The 26,189-nt window shown below is 41.3% G+C and overlaps 1 protein-coding gene across 1 annotated transcript in view; it reads left to right on the top strand.

Annotated features, from left to right (window-relative positions):
- The window catches only part of LOC124777652 (Krueppel-like factor 16), a 164,467-nt gene that overhangs the window by 97,367 nt on the left and 40,911 nt on the right, over positions 1-26,189 (top strand). Inside the window, exon 4 of the mRNA XM_047253132.1 lies at positions 6,204-6,352. Coding sequence (XP_047109088.1) covers positions 6,204-6,352 — 149 coding nt within the window. The remainder of the gene's footprint in view (positions 1-6,203; positions 6,353-26,189) is intronic.

The raw sequence follows: 26,189 nt of genomic DNA, 5'->3' as shown, positions 1-26,189 counted from the left end.
CAATAATCAAAACGGCCTTGCTGTGCTGGTACTGCGAACGGCTGAAAGCAAGGGGAAACTACAGCCGTAATTTTTCCCGAGGGCATGCAGCTTTACTGTATGCATGGAGAGCTGCATCAAACCAGTCTCAGGACTGAAGACCACAACAACAACAATGCCTTTTGCATCGGAGCACGTGTCGTGGTCTGCAGAGCCACGTTAAGTTGACTGAGGTACCGTTACGTACACCACCATTTATCTTTCAGTTCATATCTGCCAAAGACGACGAAGTGATGAAACTGTAAGCACATGTGTACAGCTTTCACATTCACAATTATCATCTAATTTCCTTTCTGACATCTTCATCCAAAATATTCGAAAAAGTAGTGTACAAAAGAGAAGTTGCACGCTTAAGCGGAAACTATTTACTTAGTGTATCACAGTCTGGATTCCAGAATGGCTGCTCGACTGAGAATGCTATTTATAGATTCACTCATCAAACAATACAGGCCTTAAACAATAATATATCGCCAATTGGTATTTTTTGTTGTCTTTCCAAGATCATGTTAGTATCTTAGAAAAACTCAAGTTTTGTGAAGTTGATGGCTTTATGCACAGCTGGTTTGAATCATACTTAACAAACAGGATGCAATAGGTTGTGCTGAATTATTCATACAGTTTAGGAAGAGTAGAAAATTTTAGTAAGTGGGGGAAAAATATCACAAAGGGAATCCTACAGGGTTCAACTTTGGGTCTACTCCTATTCCTTATAAATGTGAATGACCTTCGACTTAAAATTCAAGCAAAATTGGTAGTTCTGCAGACGATACTAGTGTTATAACAAATCCTATGGAAGGGAAAGCAACAGAAGAGTTGGTAAACGATATTTTCTAAAGAATTCTTAAGTAGTTCTCTGAAAATGGATTCTCCCTAAATTTTGACAAAAAAAAAAGAAACACTACATTCAGTTCCGTACAATAAATAGAGTCATACCAGTAATTGCTGTAGCCCATGAGCAGGAGTCAGAAAACAGAGTAGAATGCTCCAAATTTTTGGGTGTACATATCAGTGAATACCTTAACTGGAAGAAGCTTATTTCTGAGCTTCTCAAACAATTACGCTCAGCTGTGTTTGCTCTTCGTATAATTGCTAATCTTGGAAACAAAGGTATTAGTGTCTTGTCATACTTTGCATATTTCCACTACATAATGTCTTATGGAGTAATTTCCTGGGGTAACTCAACACTTAGAAAGAAAGTAGTGATTGAACAAAAGCGAGCAGTATGAGTAATATGTGGTGTTCACCCACGGATGTCATGTAGGTAGTCTTCAAGGAAGTAGGCATTTTAACTGCAGTAATCCATCATAATTTGAGAAGAACAGTGATGTTCATACCTGCAACAGCAGAGGGAAATATGACCTTTATTATTCAGTGTTAAAGCTGTCAGTGGCTCACAAAGGAGTTCAATACGTAGTAACAGAAATTTTTGACCATTTACTCAATAACATAAAATGTCAGCCAGGTAAGCGAAGCAAGTTTTAAATCTAATTTAAATTGATTTCTCCTCCGCAACTCGTTCTACTCCACTCACAAATTCCTACTTAAAAAGTGGTAGCCACTATAAATATTTAAAAAAATTAAAATTAAGTGTAGTTGCAAAAGTGGGAGTAAAGATAGTAATGTGTTCATTGACTAATCATGGACACATATCCCGCAAGCTAACTCATTCCTCATCATTTTGATAAAAGAATCATTCAGGTGATTTATGGAACATGTAACTAAGTGTTAGAAACCGAGCACTGACTAGGTGTCTATCAGAAAACACACTGCCTGACAAAAAAGGTGAAGGGGAGAAGGAAACAAAATGAAACTTGCAGGCTGAAAGGATATGTGATGTTATTTCAGTAATTACAAAATACAGTCAAACATAACAAATAATTTGGCAGTATGAGATCATCAGGTTACCCTCTATTCAGAGGCTGTTGCACGCAGCGACCGTTATTTTGATTCGAAAATAATATGTATGAGTATTCAATGAACTGTGTACAAAGCCAGACCAACAGGCTTTACATGCATTGACCAAAAAAGGATAGTGCATTGAGAATGGCTAGTTTCTAGCTGAAGTCTAGATCTGCCAATAAAAATTCCAAAGGACGACTGATAGCTGAAATCTATTATTTTCGAGTATGAGATCATTTATCAATATTCACTGCCACAACCCCCATAATCTGTTGTTCCTAGTACACATATAGAGACCAAATTGACTGTTAAGATATGGTTACATGCTGTCTGGGTCCAATTTGTCTCTCAAAAGGTGGCGCGCAGTTGTTTCACATATCCTCTATGTACCTACAAGCCATAACTTCTGGGTAGCAGACATTAGTGGGCGTAATAAACCACTATGAGGCAGTAAGTAACAAGGCTACCAGACGACGATGAGTTGTGGTGGGCTTGTTACTGCTATGAAGCTACAGGATTCAGTACAATTTATTAAGCGTGTTATGCCAGCATGTCCAGTCGAGTCAGCAGGGCCAAAATCAACTGGATTCCTTATCTTCTGACCATTGGTGGGTTTGTTACTGCTTCAAAGATAAGGGATCCGCTTGATTTAGGCATGTTACCTTGAGTGCACATGCTACCCTAACATGCTTAGTAAGTTGTACTGTTTCCATTTGAAGACTCCTTTGGTCTTTGTCAGTGTGGTTTGTACGTTGATGGCAGGTTGTACTTAGGGCCTGAAGATACGTTTTGACATAGAAACTGGTAGCATGTTGTGAGTAAACGATATTACTATACAGCTGTTGGTTTCAATTATCATTACTCAAGTACAATCCATTATGTTCAACTACTCTCCTACATTTACATCTACATCCCTACTCCGCAAGCCACCTGACGGTGTGTGGCGGAGGGTACCTTAAGTACCTCTATCGGTTCTCCCTTCTATTCCAGTCTCGTATTGTTTGTGGAAAGAAGGATTGTCGGTATGCCTCTATGTGGGCTCTAATCTCTCTGATTTTATCCTCATGGTCTCTTCGCGAGATATACGTAGGAGGGAGCAATATACTGCTTGACTCCTCGGTGAAGATATGTTCTCGAAACTTCAACAAAAGCCCGTACCGAGCTACTGATCGTCTCTCCTGCAGAGTCTTCCACTGGAGTTTATCTATCATCTCCGTAACGCTTTCGCGATTACTAAATGATCCTGTAACGAAGCACGATGCTCTCCGTTGGATCTTCTCTATCTCTTCTACCAACCCTGTGTGGTACGGATCCCACACCGCTGAGCAGTATTCAAGCAGTGGGCGAACAAGCGTACTGTAACCTACTTCCTTTGTTTTCGGATTGCATTTCCTTAGAATTCTTCCAATAAATCTCAGTCTGGCATCTGCTTTACCGACTATCAACTTTGTATGATAATTCTATTTTAAATCACTCCTAATGTGTACTCCCAGATAATTTATGTAATTAACTGCTTCCAGTTGCTGACCTGCTATATTGTAGCTAAATGGTAAGGGATCTTTCTTTCTATGTATTCGCAGCACATTACACTTGTCTACATTGAGATTCAATTGCCATTTCCTGCACCATGCGTCAATTCGCTGCAGATCCTCCTGCATTTCAGTACAATTTTCCATTGTTACAACCTCTCGATATACCATAGCATCATCCGTAAAAAGCGTCAGTGAACTTCCGATGTCATCCACAAGGTCATTTATGTATATTGTGAATAGCAACGGTCCTACGACACTGTGGTTGTGCGGTAGCGTTCTCGCTTCCCACGCCCGGTTTTCCGGGTTCGATTCCCGGCGGGGTCAGGGATTTTCTCTGCCTCGTGATGACTGGGTGTTGTGTGCTGTCCTTAGGTTAGTTAGGTTTAAGTAGTTCTAAGTTCTAGGGGACTGATGACCATAGCTGTTAAGTCCCATAGTGCTCAGAGCCATTTGAACCATTTTGAACTTCGGAAGACTTCTCTCCATTGAGAATCACATGCTGCGTTCTGTTATCTAGGAACTCTTCAATCCAATCACAATTGGTCTGATAGTCCACATGCTCTTACTTTGTTCATTAAACGACTGTGGGGAACTGTATCGAACGCCTTGCGGAAGTCAAGAAACACGGCATCTACCTGTGAACCCGTGTCTATGGCCCTCTGAGTCTCGTGGACGAATAGCGCCAGCTGGGTTTCACACGACCGTCTTTTTCAAAACCCATGCTGATTCCTACAGAGTGGATTTCTAGTCTCCAGAAAAGTCATTATACTCGAACATAATACGTGTTCCAAAATTCTACAACTGATCGACGATAGAGATATAGGTGTATAGTTCTGCACATCTGTTCGACGTCCCTTTTTGAAAACGGGGATGACCTGTGCCCTTTTCCAATCCTTTGGAACGCTACGCTCTTCTAGAGACCTACGGTACACCGCTGCAAGAAGGGTGGGGGGGGGGGGGGGAGGGGGGGCAAGCTCCTTCGCGTACTCTGTGTAAAATCGAACTGGTATCCCATCAGGTCCAGCGGCCTTTCCTCTTTTGAGCGATTTTAATTGTTTCTCTATCCCTCTGTCGTCTATTTCGATATCTACCATTTTGTTATCTGTGCGACAATCTAGAGAAGGAACTACAGTGCAGTCTTCCTCTGTGAAACAGCTTTGGAAAAAGACATTTAGTATTTCGGCCTTTAGTCTGTCATCCTCTGTTTCAGTACCGTTTTGGTCACAGAGTGTCTGGACATTTTGTTTTGATACACCTACCGTTTTGACATAAGACCAAAATTTCTTAGGATTTTCTGCCAAATCAGTACATAGGACTTTACTTTCGAATTCATTGAACGCCTCTCGCATGGCCCTCCTCACATTACATTTCGCTTCGCGTAATTTTTGTTTGTCTGCAAGGCGTTGGCTATGTTTATGTTTGCTGTGAAGTTCCCTTTGCTTCCGCAGCAGTTTTCTAACTCGGTTGTTGTACCACGGTGGCTCTTTTCCATCTCTTACGACCTTGCTTGGCACATACTCATCTAACACATATTGTACGATGGTTTTGAACTTTGTCCACCGATCCTCAACACTATCTGTACTTGAGACAAAACTTTTGTGTCGAGCCGTCAGGTACTCTGGAATCTGCTTTTTGTCACTTTTGCTAAACAGAAAAATCTTCCTACCTTTTTTAATATTTCTATTTACGGCTGAAATCATCGATGCAGTAACCGCTTTATGATCGCTGATTCCCTGTTCTGCGTTAACTGTTTCAAATAGTTCGGGTCTGTTTGTCACCAGAAGGTCTAATATGTTATCGCCACGAGTCGGTTCTCTGTTTAACTGCTCAAGGTAGTTTTCAGATAAAGCACTTAAAAAAATTCACTGGATTCTTTGTCCCTGCCACCCGTTGTGAACGTTTGAGTCTCCCAGTCTGTATCCGGGAAATTAAAATCTCCACCCAGAACTATAACACGGTGGGGAAATCTACTCGAAATATTTTCCAAATTATCCTTCAGGTGCTCAGCCACAACAGCTGCTGAGCCAGGGGGCCTATAGAGACATCCAGTTACCATGTCTGAGCCTGCTAAAACCGTGACCTTCACCCAAATTATTTCACGTTTCGGATCTCCGTCAATTTCTTTCGGTACATGACTACAGGTGTTTGTCATCTCTTTCTTTTCCTAGAATCCTTTGTCCAAATTTCTAGTTGGTTTCTTTCGCTGTTTGATAATTGTAAAGATTTAATAGTATCAGGGGTAGGTTGGTACCCTGTCCACTCCCTTCCCAACTACAGTACTCATTCCGTTTCATGTCTTCGACTCTTATAAATGCAGTACGGTCTCCACAGGTTTTGATAACTTTGCACTCTCTGTACTTTATCATTGCTACCTCTAAAATTTCAATCAGTGGCATCCATTCAATATTGTGAACAAGTGTCGCTAAAATCTGCCAGTGCTGTTAATGTGGATTAACCTTTCTTTCGTCCATGCTCTAAGATAAGTCGTAGGTTCAGTACTGCCTCATGGACTCCTTTATTCCTCCAGAACCCAAACTGACTTTCCCCAAAGACATCTTCAACCAGTCATTGTGTTATTTTGTACATAGTTTTTGCCAGTATATTCCATTCGTGGCTTATGGATAACGATTCTCTAAGGCAAGATTATTCACATGTCATTTTGTAATAAGAACTAAGTAATGGTATAATTATGAAGTAATGTGTTTGAAGGCGCTCTCTCTTGCTCACGGCCAGGAAGCGACGGTGCTGGCGTCGCGGGACCACGACTACAGCCGCAGCATCGCGGCGTGCAGCTCGCCCCCAGGGCGGGCCTTCCCCTGTCAATACCCCGGCTGCTGCAAGGCCTACGCCAAGTCGTCACACCTGCGGGCACACATGCGCAGGCAAGTACGCCCTCACACACACTCCACAGCTAGCCCCACTGGACACCGGCTACTCAGAAGCTGTAGGTAACACAAGAGCGGTAGGGAGAAACGAAGCATATTATTTAAATCAGGGATGACCACAACGTGCAGAACTTCAAACGTGTTCAATGTGCTGCCCACGTGAGTCAGAGACTCAGCCTGTTTTGGCAGTACTCGGTACGTCTCGGCGTTCATTTAGCAGCGCGACATGACTCTTTCTTCAAGCACTTGGCATGGCTTATTTTGGTCAACACGACTTTCTTCAGTTTGGTAGAGTCATTGTGGGTAAGCGCTGTTTATCCTTCGCTATTTGTTCATAGTCCACTGCCTGTTTGTGCAAAAGGTTCAAATATTCTGATCTGTCATCACAATTCTTTAAAAATGAATGGAAATCACAGAAGAGAAGGATGAGAAATCTCAATATCTATCACGTACTCGCAGAATCGATGGGTACCATAAATTTGCTATGAAGTGGCATTACAACACCATGCAGAAACAGTTTACAGATTTAGTTGACGATGGAAGAGCTAAAAATTATACTGATCGATAGATGATTTGTATACAGGGTGGTCCATTGATAGTGACCGGGCCAAATATCTCACGAAATAAGCGTCAAACTAAAAAACTACAAAGAACGAAACTTGCCTAGTTTGAAGGGGGAAACCAGATGGCGCTATGGTTGGCCCGCTAGATGGCGCTGCCATAGGTCAAACGGAACTGTGTTTTTTAAAAAATAGGAACCCCCATTTTTTATTACATAGTCGTGTAGTACGTAAAGAAATATGAATGTTTTAGTTGGACCACTGTTTTCGCTTTGTGATAGATGGCGCTGTAATAGTCACAAACGTGTAAGTACGTGGAATTACGTAACATTCCGCCAGTGCCGACGGTATTTGCTTCGTGATACATTACCCGTGTTAAAATGGACCGTTTACCAGTTGCGGAAAAGGTCGATATCGTGTTGATGTATGGCTATTGTGATCAAAATGCCCAATCGACGTGTGCTATGTATGCTGCTCGGTATCCTGGACGACATCATCCAAATGTCCGGACCGTTCGCCAGATAGTTACGTTATTTAAGGAAACAGGAAGTGTTCAACACATGTGAAAAGTCAACCACGACCTGCAACAAATGATGATGCCCATGTAGGTGTTTCAGCTGCTGTCGCGGCTAATCCGCACATCAGTAGCAGACAAATTGCGCGAGAATCGGGAATCTCAAAAATGTCGGTGTTGAGAATGCTACATCAACATTGATTGCGCCCGTACCATATTTCTGTGCACCAGTAATTGCATCGCGACGACTTTGAACGTCGCGTACAGTTCTGCCACTGGGCACAAGAGAAATTACGGGACGATGGCAGATTTTTTGTACGCGTTCTATTTAGCGACGAAGCGTCATTCACCAACAGCGGTAACGTAAAGCGGCATTATATGCACTATTGGCCAACGGAAAATCCACGATGGCTGCGACAAGTGGACCTTCAGCGACCTTGGCGGGTTAATGTATGGTGTGGCATTATGAGAGGAAGGATAAATGACTCCCATTTTATCGATGGCAGTCTAAATGGTGCAATGCATGCTGATTTCCTACGTAATGTTCTACGCATGTTACCACAAGATGTTTCACTGCATGAGAGAATGGCGATGTACTTCCAACATGATGGATGTCCGGGACATAGCTCGCGTGCGGTTGAAGCGGTATTGAATAGCATATTTCATGACAGGTGGATTGGTCGTCGAAGCACCATACCATGGCCTGCACGTTCACCGGATCTGACGTCCCCGTATTTCTTTCTGCCGGGAAAGTTGAAGGATATTTGCTATCGTGATCCACCGACAGCGCCTGACAACATGCGTCAGCGCATTGTCAATGCATGTGCGAACGTTACGGAAGACGAACTACTCGCTGTCGAGAAGAATGTCGTTACGTGCATTGCCAAATGCATTGAGGTTGACGGACATCATTTTGAGCATTTATTGCATTAATGTGGTACTTACAGATAATCGCGCTGTAACAGCATGCGTTCTCAGAAATGATAAGTTCACAAAGGTACATGTATCACATTGGAACAACCGAATAAAATGTTCAAACGTACCTACGTTCTGTATTTTAATTTAAAAACCTACCTGTTACCAACTGTTCGTCTAAAATTGTGCGCCATATGTTTGTGACTATTATAGCGCCATCTATCGCAAAGCGAAAAAGTGTTCCAACTAAAACATCAATATTTCTTTACGTACTACACGAATATGTAATAAAAAATGGGGGTTCCTATTAAAAAAAAAAACAAAAAAACGCTGTTGATATCCGTTTGACCTATGGCAGCGCCATCTAGCGGGCCAACCATAGTGCCATCTAGTTTCCCCCTTCAAGCTAGACAAGTTTCGTTCTATGTAGTTTTTTCGTTTGACACTTATTTCGTGAGATATTTGGCCCGGTCACGATCAGTGGACCACCCTGTAGAATTCATTACTCTGTACATCAAGAAGCACTTTATGTTAAATATGCAGGCATGGAAGATGTGATGAAATTGTTGGTCGGAATAGTAAATTTTCTGAAGTCGCACACATTATTACATTGTCAATTGCAACAGCTTTTGATAGAATTCAACAAAGAGTATGAAGACACTATACCGGGTGTTTGGGTAGGAAAGATCAATATTTTAAACAGTGATAGTATAAGTAATTCTGAACAAAAAATTGTTACATGAACATTGGTCCGCAAGTGCTTCATTAGGGAGGTATGGGTATTGAAAGGAACTTTAATTCTGCAAAATTGATGTGCATAACGTTAACGTATATGCAATACAACTGCACCGTAATGTGACTTGCAAACAATGACACATGTCATGTTTAAGCTATGCAACCTACCATGTATTATGGTCATGTGACGTACGTAGTACAATCACCCGTTGTTTGCGCAGTTGTGCCGTGTAAGCGGCATTGTGTAGTGTACCGACGAAGGTTCGGTTAGCTTGTAGTGTAAGGTGTTACCTGTGTTCGAACAAGTGCTGCTAACAATGACACGCGTCTACAGTAATGAGGAATACGCAGATATGGTGTATGTTTATGGCTTCTGCGACGGTAGTGCTACCAGTGCAAGAGAAGAATGCCACAGGCGCTTTCCGACTCGACGAGTGCCTGATCGCGGGGAGTTTACCAAAGTGTTTATCACTTTGCGTGCAACAGGCTCTCTTCCAAGCAGACATTTTTCGTCTGAGAGTGCACGTCAAAAAACTCTGCAAGAACAGAAAGAAATTATCACAAGTGTTGAGTGAAGTCCCGGTACGAGCATATGAAGAACGTCCCTGCATATGACTGTCCCACAGACAGCTGTATGGGAAATATTACATGCGGAGAACCTGTATCCATTTTACATACAGCATGTCCAAAATCTCCACGTTTGCGACAACGCCCAACGACTTCAATTCCGTCACTGGGTAACTGAGAATAGTCACTTGCTTCCGTACGTACTGTTCAGTGACGAAGCCCGGTTTTAAAGACATAGAATAAACAACACACGCAATAATCATCGATGGTCACGGAAAAATACACACGTTTCAGTGGATAGCAATTTCCAAGTTCATTTTGCCATAAATGTTTGGTGCGGCACGATCGGTAACCTTTTGATGGGTCCATTTATTATCAACTTGTGATGGACCGGAGAGAGGTACCTGCATTCTTTGGAAAATTCATTTGTGGGACTATTGGAAGACGTTCCTTTAGCGAAGCAAACTAGAACGTACTTTCAACATGACAGTGCCCCTCCACATGTTACCTTACGTGTGAGGGACCATCTCAACCGCACCTACCTTAATCGCTGGATTGGCCATGGCGGTTCTATTAACTGGCCTCCTTACAACTTCAGAGTTCTGTTTATGGGGTTGGATGAAATCAGAAGTGCACAAAGCGAAGGTAAACACATGAGATGAGCTGCTTTGTCGCATCATGGACGCTGCTGAATTGATTAGGAACCAACCACAGGCAATTGAACAAGCAACACAACATGTTATCGCTTGAGCGCAAAAGTGCATTGACGTTCATGGTGGGATATTCGAACCTGTACTGTGAACTGTACAACATATGTACGATAAGTGTTAAACCGTTTGTAAAAGTCGTGGTATGTCTTTTTCAACTGAATACATGTAACATGCATGTTGTAATGCATTATGTACTAAATGCAAAGTAGATAAACATTATGTAAAAATGTGTAACATAAATGTACTTCTCTGCAACAAGAAAACCACATTACGGTCCAGTTGTATTGCGTATATACCTCCGTAACGAAGCATTTGCGGACCTATGTTCATATAACAATTTTTTCAGAATTACTTATACTATCACTGTGTGAAATATTGACTTTCCTCCCCAAACACCCTTATAATTAGTACTGCAAAGCATGTTGATTAAATCAGAGGACATGCCTGGAAAGAGTTTCAAATTAAGCCCCAGAATTGTTGGATTTCTGAAGGAAAAAGGAAAGCAAGAACGAAAATTAGATCTGGAATACATTGCGGATCTCGAATTTTAAACAGGACTAAAGACTGCAGGGTGAGAAGCAACTTATTTATGATTTTACAGCGATGAGTCGATGGATTTAAAAAGAAAATTGCCTTGTGGAAGTGACAATTTCTAACAAGGAACGTCATCCATTTCCTAAATCTAAGCGACGTCAAAGAAAATGCGAATTTCGAACAATCCATTGTGGCATTTAAAGAATTACAGAAATAGTTTTTTAAAACATTTGAGGACACTGCGAATCTTCCATATGATTTTAAGCTGTTTTCGAGACTGTTTGCCATTTCAGTTGAAAGCACCCCTGTGCATCTTCAGATTGAATTGGTCGATCTGCAGTGCAATTCTCTTTTAAAAGACAGGAGTTTCCAAATCTCCATAGTGGAGTTGCAAAATCAATATCAAGGTTACAATTCAGATATATACATGAGAAGATTTTTTTAATAATGAAGCTAACTAAATCACGATTACATGGCAACCAGAGCGACAAAAATCTGTGGCTCTGTCTGTATCTGTCCATGTACAGACAGTCTGTGCCAGATATATTTTTTTTATTTCTTCAGAGCGCCAAAAATGATGAAATAATACCAATTTTTTTGTCATCTACATTGTTGAGAAACATAAAACAAAGCTGCATGCAGCGCTTTTGCAGTTTCGCATCCTTCCCCCTCTTTCCGCCCAGATAGCATGGCGTGGTAAAGGGGAAGTGTGCAGTCGGGTGAGAGAGATTCGTTAGGCTGCTATGTTGGCCTGAATTCTACATCCGTTCTCTACAAGCAACTGTGAAGGGCATGGCAGACGATACTTCCCATTATCCTACATATTCTGTAGGCAATGAAAACTTGCACATCGATCCTCCACCATTGCACCTGCCCACCAAGATTGTTTGCAAAAACACCCTAGTAGCTCACTGTAATGCCAGTTGCCATGATAATCAGGAAAGGATATAAGCCGTTTCGCGTACTGTCTCATACATCTTCTTCTACTTCCATCCAAGAGCTTCAGCAACTCTCTCTAGGTGGATCTGGTCTCATTCTGCTTTTGTTACGTCGATAGCACAGTTATTGAGTTGTTTGTTTGATTATATGAATAGTTAGCTTTGTCTATAACTAATTAAATAAATGCTTTATAAAGTGGCAAAATGTTTGTAAACCTAGTGAAGGGAATTAGACCTGTACTAAGGTGATCCTGTTTGCCTGGCAGAACTGCCAAAGCTGTGTCCCCCTCCGTACAATCTCCCGTGAAACTAATTTTTCTGTGCAGATCCAGTAGATTTTGTAAATAGGAATAACAAAAATGGTGTGTTACTGAAAAATGTTACTTAAGTGGACTATGCTGATAAAGAATATTGCATGCAACTATTAAATGTATCATCGTAGTAAATAAATTACAAATTCTATAAACAAACATTCTAAAAAAATTGAAAGTAAAACAAAATCTGTATCCTATTGTTTACAGTAGCTACTGTACGTTGGTTTCACTATTGTCTATAATGAAGAACACATTTTAATTGCATCTAATAAATTATTAATAGTCCTCAGTCATAAAAAATCAGGAGCTTTCGGTCAACGACTTCAGCACACACTCGCTGATTCTGAAATCCTACAATAACGGTAGTGCAGTAACAACAAGAACTCCACTGTTGAACAATAGTGAGCTGTGTGAGTGACAGCTGTGTGAACTGAATGCACTGTCGCCACACTAACTACATTCACTGTTGGCATCTGGTGGGTAGTAGCTGTTTGCTTATGATGCTACTTGGACAAAATGATTCTGCAGAAGTGACATCGTGACAACAGTGTGTGTTTACAGGTGTGGGCCAAGGGGAAGACTTTTTCATAAAGGCAGATTGTAGGAACATGAAGGGTGGAACTCATGTATCTCTCTTGGTTAATTATTAAATATCTGCACGCTTGATAGGAATCTCATTCTAGCCTTCAGAAGATCATTTTACTCTCATTTTCTACATCTTCTTCTTCTTCTCCTCCTCTGTCTTCTTGTATACATATTGAAGTACCCCACCACATTTTTATGTCTGTATGTGAAGGCCCAATATCAGGCACTAATTTAGGGATTTTGGTACGATTTCCACAACAGGCAGACTGATTCATGAGGGAGAGATGTGTACACTACTGGCCATTAAAATTGCTACACCAAGAAGAAATGCAGATGATAAACGGGTATTCATTGGACAAATATATTATACTAGAACTAACATGTGATTACATTTTCACGCAGTTTGGGTACATAGATCCTGAGAAATCAGTACCCAGATCAACCACCTTTTGCCGTAATAACGGCCTTGATACGCCTGGGCATTGAGTCAAACAGAACTTAGATGGCTGCCCATGCAGCTTCAACACGATACCACAGTTCATCAAGAGTAGTGACTGGCGTATTGTGACGAGCCAGTTGCCCTGCCGCCATTCACCCGCACGTTTTCAATTGGTGAGATATCTGGAGAATGTGCTGACCAGGGCAGCAGTCGAGCATTTTCTGTATCCAGAAAGGCCCGTACAGGACCTGCAACATGCGGTCGTGCATTATCCTGCTGAAATGTAGGGTTTCGCAGGGATCGAATGAAGAGTAGAGCCACGGGTCGTAACACATCTGAAATGTAATGTCCACTGTTCAAAGTGCCGTCAATGCGAACAAGAGGTGATCGAGACGTGTAACCAATGGCACCCCATACCATCACACCAGGTGATACGCAAGTATGGTGATGACGAATACACACTTCCAATGTGCGTTCACCGCGATGTCGCCAAATACGGATGCGACCATCATGATGCTGTAAGCAGAACCTGGATTCATCCGAAAAAAAAATGACGTTTTGCCATTCGTGCAACCAGGTTCGTCGTTGAGTACACCATTGCAGGCGCTCCTGTCTGTGATGCAGTGTCAAGGGTAACCGCAGCCATGGTCTCCGAGCTGATAGTCCATGCTGCTGCAAACGTCGTCGAACGGTTCGTGCAGATGGTTGTCTTGCAAACGTCCCCATCTGTTGACTCAGGGATCGAGACGTGGCTGCACTATCCGTTACAGCCATGCGGATGAGATGCCTGTCGTCTCGACTGGTTGTGATACGTGGCCGTTGGGATCCAGCACTGTATTAGCCTCCTGGACCCACCGATTCCATATTCTGCTAACAGTAATTGGATCTCGACCAACGCGAGCAGCAATGTCGCGATACGATAAACCGCAATCGCGATAGGGTACAATCCGACCTTTACCAAAGTCGGAAACGTGATGGTACGCATTTCTCCTCCTTACACGAGGCATCACAACAACGTTTCACCAGGCAACGCCGGTCAACTTCTGTTTGTGTATGAGAAATCGGTTGGAAACTTTCCTGATGTCAGCACGTTGTAGGTGTCGCCACCGGCGCCAAACTTGTGTGAATGCTCTGGAAATCTAATCGTTTGCATATCGCAGCATCTTCCTCCTGTCGGTTAAATTTCGCATCTGTAGCACGTCATCTTCGTTGTGTAGCAATTTTAATGGCCAGTGGTGAATATCTACACATATTAAAATTGAAGTCCCCCGCTGCATTTGTCTGTCTGTATGTGAAGCCTTGTCTTAGGAACTACTGTAGGTATTTTGTCAGCACTAGATAATTTAGCACTACCCATGTGAAGCTGGGTTGGGACACTAATATTAGTATTAAACTGACACAGCATCATTTGCAATAACGTAAAGTATTCCAATATTCCAATGATTATAATGAAGTGGAAATACAAAATTTGAAACTTCCTGGGAGATTAAAACTGTGTGCCGGACCGAGTTCGAGTCTCGGTCCAGCACACAGTTTTCATGTATCAGGAAGTTTCATATCACCGCACACACCACTGCAGAGTGAAAATTTCGTTCTGGAATCATCCCCCAGGCTGTGGGAAAGCCATGTCTCCGCAATATCCTTTCTTTCAGGAATGCTAGTTCTGCAAGGTTTGCAGGAGAGCTTCTGTGAAGTTTGGAAGGTAGGAGACGAGGTACTGGTGGAAGTAAAGCTGTGGGGACGGGTTGTGAGTCATGCTTGGATAGCTCAGTTGGTAGAGCGAGTGCTTGCGAAAGGCAAGGATCCCAAGTTTGAGTCTCAGTCCGGAACACAGTTTTAATCTGACAGGAAGTTTCATATGCGAACACTCTGCTGCAGAGTGAAAATTCATTCTGAATACAAAATTTATTTGTACCTTCAGAGATTTAAAGCTACTACCTATACATACAATACAACAGGACTCTTTTGTGAGAGAGGAGGAATCAATGGCAGATAGATGTCTTGGACCCACATGGATTGTTTCTGCAATATATGTAGACTTTACGAAAGTACATCCATGTAGCAACTTCTTCATTCTGGTTTCTGTAAGTAACGTGTCACACTTGGTACAATGAAAAACCAGTCAAAGTTGCAAATTTCACTTTTTTAGTCTCTAAATGACTAGGTTCAGGCCAGGATTTTCAGATCATGATAATATAGTCAAAACTGGTATTTCCATAAATGCAAAAACCATGTAAATAATGTGCAAATGAACAGTTACAGCATCAGGACCCATTTTCAAATCATCATACCATAGTCAAAAAAAGGTATTTGCAAAAACCATGTAACAATGTGCAAACTAACAGTTACAGTGCATACAGATAACTGTATCTGTTAGTTTGCATATTGTTTACATGGTTTTCACATTTTCAGAAATACAGTTTCTGATTATGTTACAAAGATTTGAAACTGGGTCCTTGCCTGAAACTAGTCATCGAATGACTAAAAAAAGTGGAATTTGCAACTTTGAATAACTTTTCGTTCTATCGATTAACAGAAGTTGCTGAATTACAGCTATTCCAGCATGCTGGAAGATCATAATGTCTCTCATGGTCCAAAGTCAACACAATATTTACATTTTAACCTCTTAATACAGGCCACCAATAATCATTCAGATTTATGTTAAATATTAAATTTTAATGTAACATTTCTACTGCTTTGAAATGATCATATTCTGCAAAAATATAAATTAGTGTAGCTCCCGATCTCAACTATTGCAGAAACTTTATCTCGGTACTTGTTCTAGAAACTCATAAAACCAAAATTACACTTTCTCGCTGAACATGACATTTCATGTCTTGTATATTGCCATAAACTGAGCTAATGTGGCATAATGGTTAGTATTGTGGTTTATGGTAGAAGGTCCATAAAAGGCAAGAAATGATGTATTTATACGTTTAATGAACACTCAAAACATTGTAGATGTGAACAAGAGTGTCCACAGCTCGTGGTCGTGCGGTAGCGATCTCGCTTCCCGCGCCCGGGTTCCCGGGTTCGATTCCCAGCGGGGTCAGTGATTTTCTCTGCCTCGTGATGACTGGGTGTTGTGTGCTGTCCTTAGGTTAGTTAGGTTTAAGTAGTTCTAAGTTCTAGGGGACTGATGACTATAGATGTTAAGTCCCATAGTGCTCAGAGCCATTTGAACCATTTTTTTGTGAACAGGATCAGAGATGATAACAGTTTCTAAGTAATAAGAATGTAAACAAAGTTCAGAGATATAATTTACAAATATTAACACTTGAGTCCACCTTACACTCCCTCTGTAGTGACAGAGTACATGTATTTTCGAGGGAAGGTGTCCTGTCGCCCTGATCTGGTAATCCATGGTGAAGGTGCACTGGCTTGATTACTGTCTCTTGTCTTCTGAAGGTTGACAGTCTTTGGAATGGAATGTGATGGAATATCCAAAGTGATGTCTCCTGCTGTGTCTTCCATGTTGTCCGATGAGTAGTCTGTCAGAAGGAAGGCCTGTTTCAATCAGTCAATGCTACTAGTTTGTTTTCCTGTTGGAATCTCCACCTTGCAATGCTTGTTATCGCGAGACAGGACTAGATATGGCCCATCATATTTTGGCTGAAGTGGTGTTCTGACAGTATCATGTTGAACGAAGATGAACTTGCTTGTCATCAGCTGTGAGTGAATAAAGATCGTGATATTCTTGAAGTCTACTGTAAGATTATAATGGTGAATGAAGTCGGCTCTGATAATCAGCGACTCCACATCTGTAATTACGAAATTCCATGTGAAGTTGCGCTGTAAACCCAAACTGAGTAATAATAGACACTCTCCATAAATATTAATACCAGTGCCATTTGCAGCATAAGGTTTACAATCCGTTTTCTTTCGGTAATCACTATTCGAAGGTGGAATCACAGAAATGTCAGGCAACGACTTCCGCTACTTCTGTTTGTGGGAAATAGACGAAATGAAAGATGGCTCCAATCACATGCCGCCGCTAGTGCGGAGTGTTTGAGTTTGACTGTTTGTTGGAATCTTGGATGGGAGATGGTCAAAATGAGCATGGGCTCTGACATTTCTTTGCCCTGTGGCGATATTTAAAGTGATACCAACATAGTGCTCCATTAGGATGAAAACGCTGGACTGCTCGTGACCTGTCTCGTGATCTACTTGGTGAGGAGTGAGATGAACGTGAGCTGCTTCTTGAACGTGACAATGTTTTCAATTCATTGATTGTCAGCATTAATTCAGCCATTTGCGTTTCTAGTTTTGAAATTCTATCATTACTGGTATCATTTACTTTACTGACTGCAATAGTGGATGATGCCTGCGAGGATTGAGCACATATATTCGACCACATTTATGAAAATCCAACAATTTTGTCAGCCATAGTGGCTATGGTGCCAAGATCATCTTTACTTCTAGCTAGTACAGAAAATGTGGTGACAGGAAACCACTGCATAAATATGGTTTTCAAAAAATCGTCCTTGACTTGCATACCAGCTAAAGTTCGCATCTCACGTAAAAGCTGAGTTGGCTTCTTATCACCTAATTCCACTTCTGTTAATAATTTCGTTACTTTTCTATTTTCTGACTTCAAATTCCTGAATTAGTCTTATTTTAAGCTCTGTGAATGGAGTGGTAGATAATGATCGAGTTAAAAAGTCAGAAATTAATTCTACATCATCTGCTACCAGTGACGCAACAATATAATTGAATTTCGTGGTTTTATTTGTGATACCCAACGTGGTAAATTGTGCTTTAACTTAGAAGAAGCATACCTTTATGTTTTTCTTACAGACGGGCGGGATCTTCACTGAAAGACGCGCAATATACACTTCGTTCCGTACTGATGAGGGTACTGGATTTGCGTCATTGCTGTCGCCGATCATTTTTACACTTCACTAACCAAAAATGCGTTCCACTTCTTATTAATCATGTTGGGGTCACCAATATGGTTTATGGTTTATGGTAGAACGTCCATAAAAGACAAGAACTGATGTATTTAATAGTTTAATTAACACTCAAAACATTGTAGATGTGAACAAGATAAGAGATGATAACAGTTTCTAAGTAATAAGAATGTAAACAAAGTTCAGAGATATAATTTACGAATATTAACACTCAAGTCTGGCACAGATCTCCTTCAGGAAATTTTAACCTCTTCATAAAAGAATCTGGAAGCTCTGCTGTCCCACCTCATAGCAAAAAACAAGGAAACAGTGGTTGCTGGAGATTTTAATGTGGATTTATTGAAAACCTCTGTCACTGAACAATTATTGAAGTCAGTAACACTATTATTCAATTTAGTTCCTACTGTGAACTTTGCTACTAGGATAAGCAAATGCTCTTAGACTGTTATTGATAATATCTTTGTAGATAAATCTAGGGAAAAAAGTCATATCTCAATACCAATAGTAGATGGGCTATCTGATCATGACATGCAGCATCTTGTGTTAAATGTTGAAACTTGTCAGGATAAAAAATCTATTAAATCTGAGTACAGGAGGGTAATAAATAAGTAAAAAATTGAGAAATTCAGGAAATTGCTCAAAGACATGGACTGGATAGTTGTTTACAATACATCTGACTCAAATGGAAAACACAAAGCATTCATTAATAAAATTGCCTCCACTTTTGAGAACTGTTTTCCTCTAAGGTAACTCAACTCACACACAAGTCAAAAAATAAACTGTGGATTACACAAGGCATAAAGATATCATGTGGGACAAAAAGGAGACTCTACCTACTAGCTAGGAACAGCTCTGAGATTAGAATTGTGAAGCATTACAAAGAATTCTGCAAAATATGAAGCAAGTAATCCAGAAATCGAAGCAGCTTTGTTATGAGAAAAAGATAATTACATCAGGTAACAAACCAAAAGCTGTATGAATATTGCAAAGACAGGGACAGGTGGGGCCAAAAAGTAGGAGGAACAAATAACTCTAAAAATAAATGAAACTTTGGTAACAAGTACAGTTAGTGTTGCAAACCTCTTAAACAACTACTTCATTCCTGTTACTGACAGCTTGGGGTTATCAGGTTCGGTGAACAGTGCATTGGAGTATCTGAGACCAGTCTTTAAAAATAACTTCAGTAAAATGGAAATGACACTCACATCTCCCAAAGAAGTAGCATCCATCATAAAATCCTTAAAATCTGGGTATGATAACATATCAACAAAGTTAATCAAAGAGTTCTCATGCGAGTTAAGGTCTATCTTAAGTTATTTGTGTAATCAATCTCTTATCAGTGGAACATTTCCAGACTGGCTAAAATATGCTGAAGTTAAGCCTCTTTACAGGAGGGGGAATAAAGAGATACCATCAAACTACTGACCAATTTCAGTTTTTCTGGCTTGCTCAAAAATCTCAAAAATATTTGAAAAGGTTGTGTTCAAGTGTTTCCTTAAGCATCTGACTGCAAATGATATATTGTCCAAGTCACAGTTTGGATTTCTGAAGGGTTCTGATACAAAGAAAGCTATTTACACTTACAATGAGAACGCACTTAATTCATTAGATAATAAATTAAAGGCTAGTGGCATTTTCTATGACCTGTCAAAAGCCTTTGACTGTGTGAACTACAGCATTCTCATAGTAAATTAGAGTTTTATGGTGTCACCAGCAATGCTGCGAAATGGTTTGAGTCTTATCTATCTAACAGGAAACAAAGGGTGTCGTTGCGAAATACCTCTGCAGTAAGCAGTCAGTCTTCATCTGACTGGGAATTAATTTCATTTGGTGTTCCTCAAGGTTCCATTTTGAGTCCATTGCTTTTTCTTGTATATATTAATGACCTCTCATCTGTTACATTGCCAGATGCTAAGTTTCATCTGCATCTACATTTATACTCCGCAAGCCACCCAACGGTGTGTGGCGGAGGGCACTTTACGTGCCACTGTCATTACCTTCCTTTCCTGCTCCAGTCGCGTATGGTTCGGGGGAAGAATGACTGCCGGAAAGCCTCCGTGCGCTCTCGAATCTCTCTAATTTTACATTCGTGATCTCCTCTGGAGGTATAAGTAGGGGGAAGCAATATATTCGATACCTCATCCAGAATCGCACCCTCTCGAAACCTGGACAGCAAGCTACACCGAGATGCAGAGCACCTCTCTTGTAGAGTCTGCCATTTGAGTTTGCTAAACATCTCCGTAACGCTATCACGCTTACCAAATAACCCTGTGACGAAATGCGCCGCTCTTCTTTGGATCTTCTCTATCTCCTCTGTCAACCCGACCTGGTACGGACGGATCCCACACTGATGAGCAATACTCAAGTATAGGTCGAACGAGTGTTTTGTAAGCCACCTCCTTTGTTGATGCACTACATTTTCTAAGGACTCTCCCAATGAATCTCAACCTGGCACCCACCTTACCAACGATTAATTTTATATGATCATTCCACATCAAATCGTTCCGCACGCGTACTCCCAGATATTTTACAGAAGTAACTGCTACCAGTGTTTGTTCCGCTATCATATAATCATACAATAAAGGATCCTTCTTTCTATGTATTCGCAATACATTACATTTGTCTATGTTAAGGGTCAGTGGCCACTCCCTGCACCAAGTGCCTATCCGCTACAGATCTTCCCGCATTTCGCTGCAATTTTCTAATGCTGCAACTTCTCTGTATACTACAGCATCATCCGCGAAAAGCCGCATGGAACTTCCGACACTATTTACTAGGTCATTTATATATATTGTGAAAAGCAATGGTCCCATAACACTCCTCTGTGGCACGCCAGAGGTTACTTTAACGTCTGTAGACGTCTCTCCATTGAGAACAACATGCTGTGTTCTGTTTGCTAAAAACTCATCAATCCAGCCACACAGCTGGTTTGATATTCCGTAGGCTCTTACTTTGTTTATCAGGCGACGGTGCGGAACTGTATCGAACGCCTTCCGGAAGTCAAGGAAAATGGCATCTGCCTGGGAGCCTGTATCTAATATTTTCTGGGTCTAATGAACAAATAAAGCGAGTTGGGTCTCAAACGATAGCTGTTTCCTGAATCCATGTTGATTCCTACGGAGTAGTTTCTTGGTTTCCAGAAACTACATTATATGCGAGCAAAAACCTTGTTCTAAAATTCCACAACATACCGACGTCAGTTCAGGTCTGTTTGTTATCAGTAGGTCCAAGATCTTATCGCCACAAGTCGGTTCTCTGTTTAATTGCTCGAGGTAATTTTCGGAGAGTGCACTCGGTATAATGTCACTCGATGCTCTGTCCCTACCACCCGTCCTAAACATCTGAGTGTCCCAGTCTATATCTGGTAAATTGAAATCTCCACCTAAGACTACAACATGCTGAGAAAATTTACGTGAAATGCATTCCAGATTTTCTCTCTGTTGTTCTGCCACTAATGCTGCTGAGTCGGGAGGTCGGTAAAAGGAGCCAATTATTAACCTAGCTCGGTTGTTGAGTGTAACCTCCACCCATAATAATTCACAGGAACTATCCACTTCTACTTCACTACAGGATAAACTACTACTAACAGCGACAAACACCCCACCACCGGTTGCATGCAATCTATCCTTTCTAAACACCGTCTGTGCCTTTGTAAAAATTTCAGCAGAATTTATCTCTGGCTTCAGCCAGCTTTCCGTACCTATAACGATTTCAGCTTCGGTGCTTTCTATCAGCGCTTGAAGTTCCGGTACTTTACCAATGCAGCTTCGACAGTTTGCAATTACAATGCCGATTGCTGCTTGGTCCCCGCATGTCCTGACTTTCCCCCGCACCCTTTGAGGCTGTTGCCCTTTCTGTACTTGCCCGAGGCCATCTAGCCTAAAAAACCGTCCAGTCCACGCCACATAACTCCTACTACCCGTGTAGCCGCCTGCTGTGTGTAGTGGACTCCTGACCTATCCAGCGGAACCCGAAACCCCACCACCCTATGGCGCAAGTCGAGGAATCTGCAGCCCACACGGTCGCAGAACCGTCTCAGCCTCTGATTCAGACCCTCCTGCAAAAGTCCGCAGTCAGTCCTGTCGAGGATGTTGCAGATGGTGAGCTCTGCTTTCATCCCGCTGGCGAGACTGGCAGTCTTCACCAAATCAGATAGCCCCCGGAAGCCAGAGAGTATTTCCTCCAATCCATAGCGACACACATCATTGGTGCCGACATGAGCGACCACCTGCAGATGGGTGCACCCTGTACCATTCATGGCATTTGTTTTGTTTGCAGGTAATACAAACATTGCCATAAGTAACAAGTCAAGTACAGATTTGAAATAGGTGCTAATCAAATTTTCACTGACATTAATAAGTGGTTTAAAGCTAATTCTTCGTCATTAAACTTTGAGAAGACCCACCTATTTGCAGTTCAGAACATGTAAGAGATTTCCTTCCATCATGAGTATAACGTATGAAGACATGCAGCTCGAAGAGATTGACAGTGTTAAATTTCTAGGATTACAACTCGATAATAAATTCAGTTGTGAAGGGCATACCACAGAATTGCTTAAGCGCCTAAACAAGTCTGTATTTGCCGTGAGAATGATGTCAAATGTAGGAGATATAAATATAAAAAAACTTGCATACTTTGCTTACTTTCATTCTATTATGTCATATAGGATCATATTCTGGGGCAACTCATCAAACTGAGCAAAAGTTTTTAGGGTGCAATAGCGTGTGGTAAGAATCATTTGTGGTGTAAATTCAAGAACATCTGGTAGAAACCTTTTCAAGGAACTTTGTATTCTAACCACTGCTTCTCAGTATATTTATTCCTTAATGAAATTTGTTGCAAATGACACATCTCTACTTCCAACCAATAGCTAAGTACACAGTGTCAATATTAGGTATAAGAAGAATCTACATAAAGGCCTAAAATCACTTACCTTGGTCCAAAATGGGGTCCAATATTCAGGAACACACATTTTTAATAAATTGCCAGCAACCATTAAAAACTTGGTTTCAGATAAAGCGTGGTTTAAACAGGGTTTGAAAGACTTTTTGATAGGCAACTCCTTCTACTCCATGGATGAATATCTTAACAGACTCTTAAGTCAGCTTAAGTAAAAATATCTGTTAGATTTCAGTTTTTACAACACTTCGTCACAACAGTCAAGATTAGGTATTTTGCGTATGATAAATTCATTAATAGTGGATAACAGTGTTTCATTCTGACAGTGTGTTAATTCTGTAAATATTAGCTGTCCCAGTTTATTGCATTGTATTAGCTTATTTTCGACTATCTCCTCACAAATGATCAGGGTAGTAAGTATTATATTCAAATGTTTTATGTTTTTTATGTCATACTTTCTGGCATGTTCCACACCCACGAGAATCATCTCATTTTTTGGGTCTATGGAACGAAAACTGAATCTAATCTAATCTGATCTCACTGGCTTGCCTGCTGCGTGTCACCAGTTCAAACCTGATCACCAGCAGTTATTTCTTGCTTAGTTTTTTGCATCTCTGGGAGGGTCTTGAAATATCTTATGTCTGTAAAGTTTGTAGAGCCTGGAATATTCGATTTTTGTATAAATACAAGCATTCTAAAATATTCTATGATTGTATCCATAGCTGCACTCTTCATCCAGAAGATCAGTTCTGTTCTGGCTACACTTTGTTGTTCGTAATAACCATACTTTCAGTGTTGACAACACTGCATTCGGATTTGGACTTGAGTGTGTTTATGGCATAACATTGCTTGATGGAGATGCCGGATATTTGAAAATATCTACATCACTGTGGCTCCAATTAGGCTATGTAAAAGCCATTGCCTATACAGACAAGAACCAGAATATAAGCCGTACATCTTTTCCTTGGTTCATATATTCAGGAAACCAATCAATTCCCAGCCAGCAGTAAGTCAGCTGCATGTCAGGCATACGCCAGTGTCATTCAGACCTGAAGAAAGACTGAATGGATTCAACCGAGTCACCAAATGTAATAGGTGGGTGAGAAATGTGTACTTTTACTTGGACAGTACAGCTGAGCAGTGGTTCAGGAACAACAGAGAGAAGCTCAATAGCTGCAACAAATTTCAGGTGAAACTGAAGAAAATGCTTGGTGACATGCAGTGGAAGAATAATTGAAGAACAGGGCCCAACATCATGGGGTAATGACACAGGTAATGACACAGTCCTACATACAGAATGTTTTAGCCCTACGTTACATTGTGAAGGAGTTGCAGGCTCTTCTGTTAAAGGATGTCACAAAAACCAACGAGTTCATTTAGTGGTGCTGGCATATCACGAAACAGAAAAGAAATAGTTGAAATAAGTATGACCAACTAACGAATGTAGACCCTGTGGCAGATGTGGAGGACCACCATGACCTCATCTCTCTTGTACATCACGTAGTGAGACAAGAAGTAGAGCATTTTATAGCAGCCAGATCTGTCTGACCGAGTAACCAGGAGATGGAAGCAATGAACATCACCCGGTATATCAGAAAGCAATAGAGTATGTTGAAGAAGAGGTGTATCAATATTAAGCATTAACCTTTACTACTAGACCAAAGCCATCAAACAACAACCGAGCACCCAACCAATCTATGTACAACCAACTCATATCCCATGTACAAAGCATTATGGAAGAATAGATATTTGGAGGACAGATGACGACACACTGGTATGTTTTGACTGTGGACAACCTGGAACAATTCTACACTACTGCTGAGAAAGAAGGCTAATATTCGATGACTACTACACCACCAGATGTCACCTGTCACTGTTGTGTCCAACGTCTTTGACACTGAGGTGACTAGCAATAAAACAGTTGATTAGAGCACTCTGAATAAGTTATACTTTATTAATTCCAACAAAAATTATCTTTGCTTGACTGGCTCTGCTGCAGCTATGAAACTGCACACTTGGATTTGAGGTTTAGAAAACACTAAATGAGCTGTGATTACTGAGTGGCAAATTGATACAAGCTGGAAACGGCCCTTCTGTTACTTCACTGCAGTCAATAGAAAACACAAGTACATAGTTGTGATAGCGATGGCGTGTAGGTAGAGTTCACAGGAGACAGAAGTCCCTTCACTCTCTGATGATTGCCACAGGTTACATCATAGCGAGTACGGCCACAGGTTACATCATAGCGAGTACGCATCACAGTAATGTCACTCCAACAGGAACTTCCTAGAAGTGGGGTGGACCTGACGTCGAACAGAACTGTCCTACTGGCCTGTGGCACTGCTATCTAAGGGCAGTAACGTGGTAGTGGCGCCTTGGTACTATGGGAGGCAGGGCTTCTTCCTAGCATCTCATTGACCCCTCGTGATACTGCTTTGCTGTACAGTATCTCTGCGGCACTCAATATTTCTTGCACCGCTCTCAATAATTGACAACACCACAGTCACAACAGTTCTATTCAAGCCAGTCAGCTGCAAATGAACATAGTCAATCTGTTGGCCAAAGTCCGTCACCATACTCGAGACGAGTTCGCCCTAAAACTGCATAGACATTCCCTTTCACCGTATGACTGCCTAGCCACCAACTTCACGAAAACTAAGCAAAGCGACTATCTATGGATGTTAGGCTGCCACAGATGAAAATCCTAAATGGACAAGGTCTGCAGCTCATGGTCTAGTGGCTAGCATTGCTGCCTCTGTATCATGAGGTATCTGGTTTAATTCCTGGCCAGGTCGGAGATTTTCTCCGCCTCAGAATTGGGTGTTTATGTTGTGCTCTTCATTTCATCATCATTTGGGAATGTGGTGAGACAGGACAGTGAAAAGATAGGGACTTTGTATGAGCACTGACAACCATGCTGTTGAGCAGCGCACAAGCCAAATATCATCATCACTTTATCATCAGTGGACAGGAGCCACCAAAACATCATGAAATATCATTGATGTCATCATCAAGGGCCAACTCATCTGGGCGCTAGTTGACTGAGGGACTTCCTTTCTTGTAATGTGGACGCTAATCAGTGTCAGCTAAAGAAGATTATGTTCTGTGATATAAAAAAAAGTGTTTGTGCTGCAAGTCTCAGTTGGGGAATACGTCCAGCTGACAGGAAGATGCTTCATGAATAATTCTCAGCGACAGAACACAGACATCTGAA

The sequence above is a fragment of the Schistocerca piceifrons genome, chromosome 2, assembly GCF_021461385.2.
Source record: "Schistocerca piceifrons isolate TAMUIC-IGC-003096 chromosome 2, iqSchPice1.1, whole genome shotgun sequence".
NCBI lineage: Eukaryota > Metazoa > Arthropoda > Insecta > Orthoptera > Acrididae > Schistocerca > Schistocerca piceifrons.
This window is presented reverse-complemented; position numbering and strand designations above follow the sequence as displayed.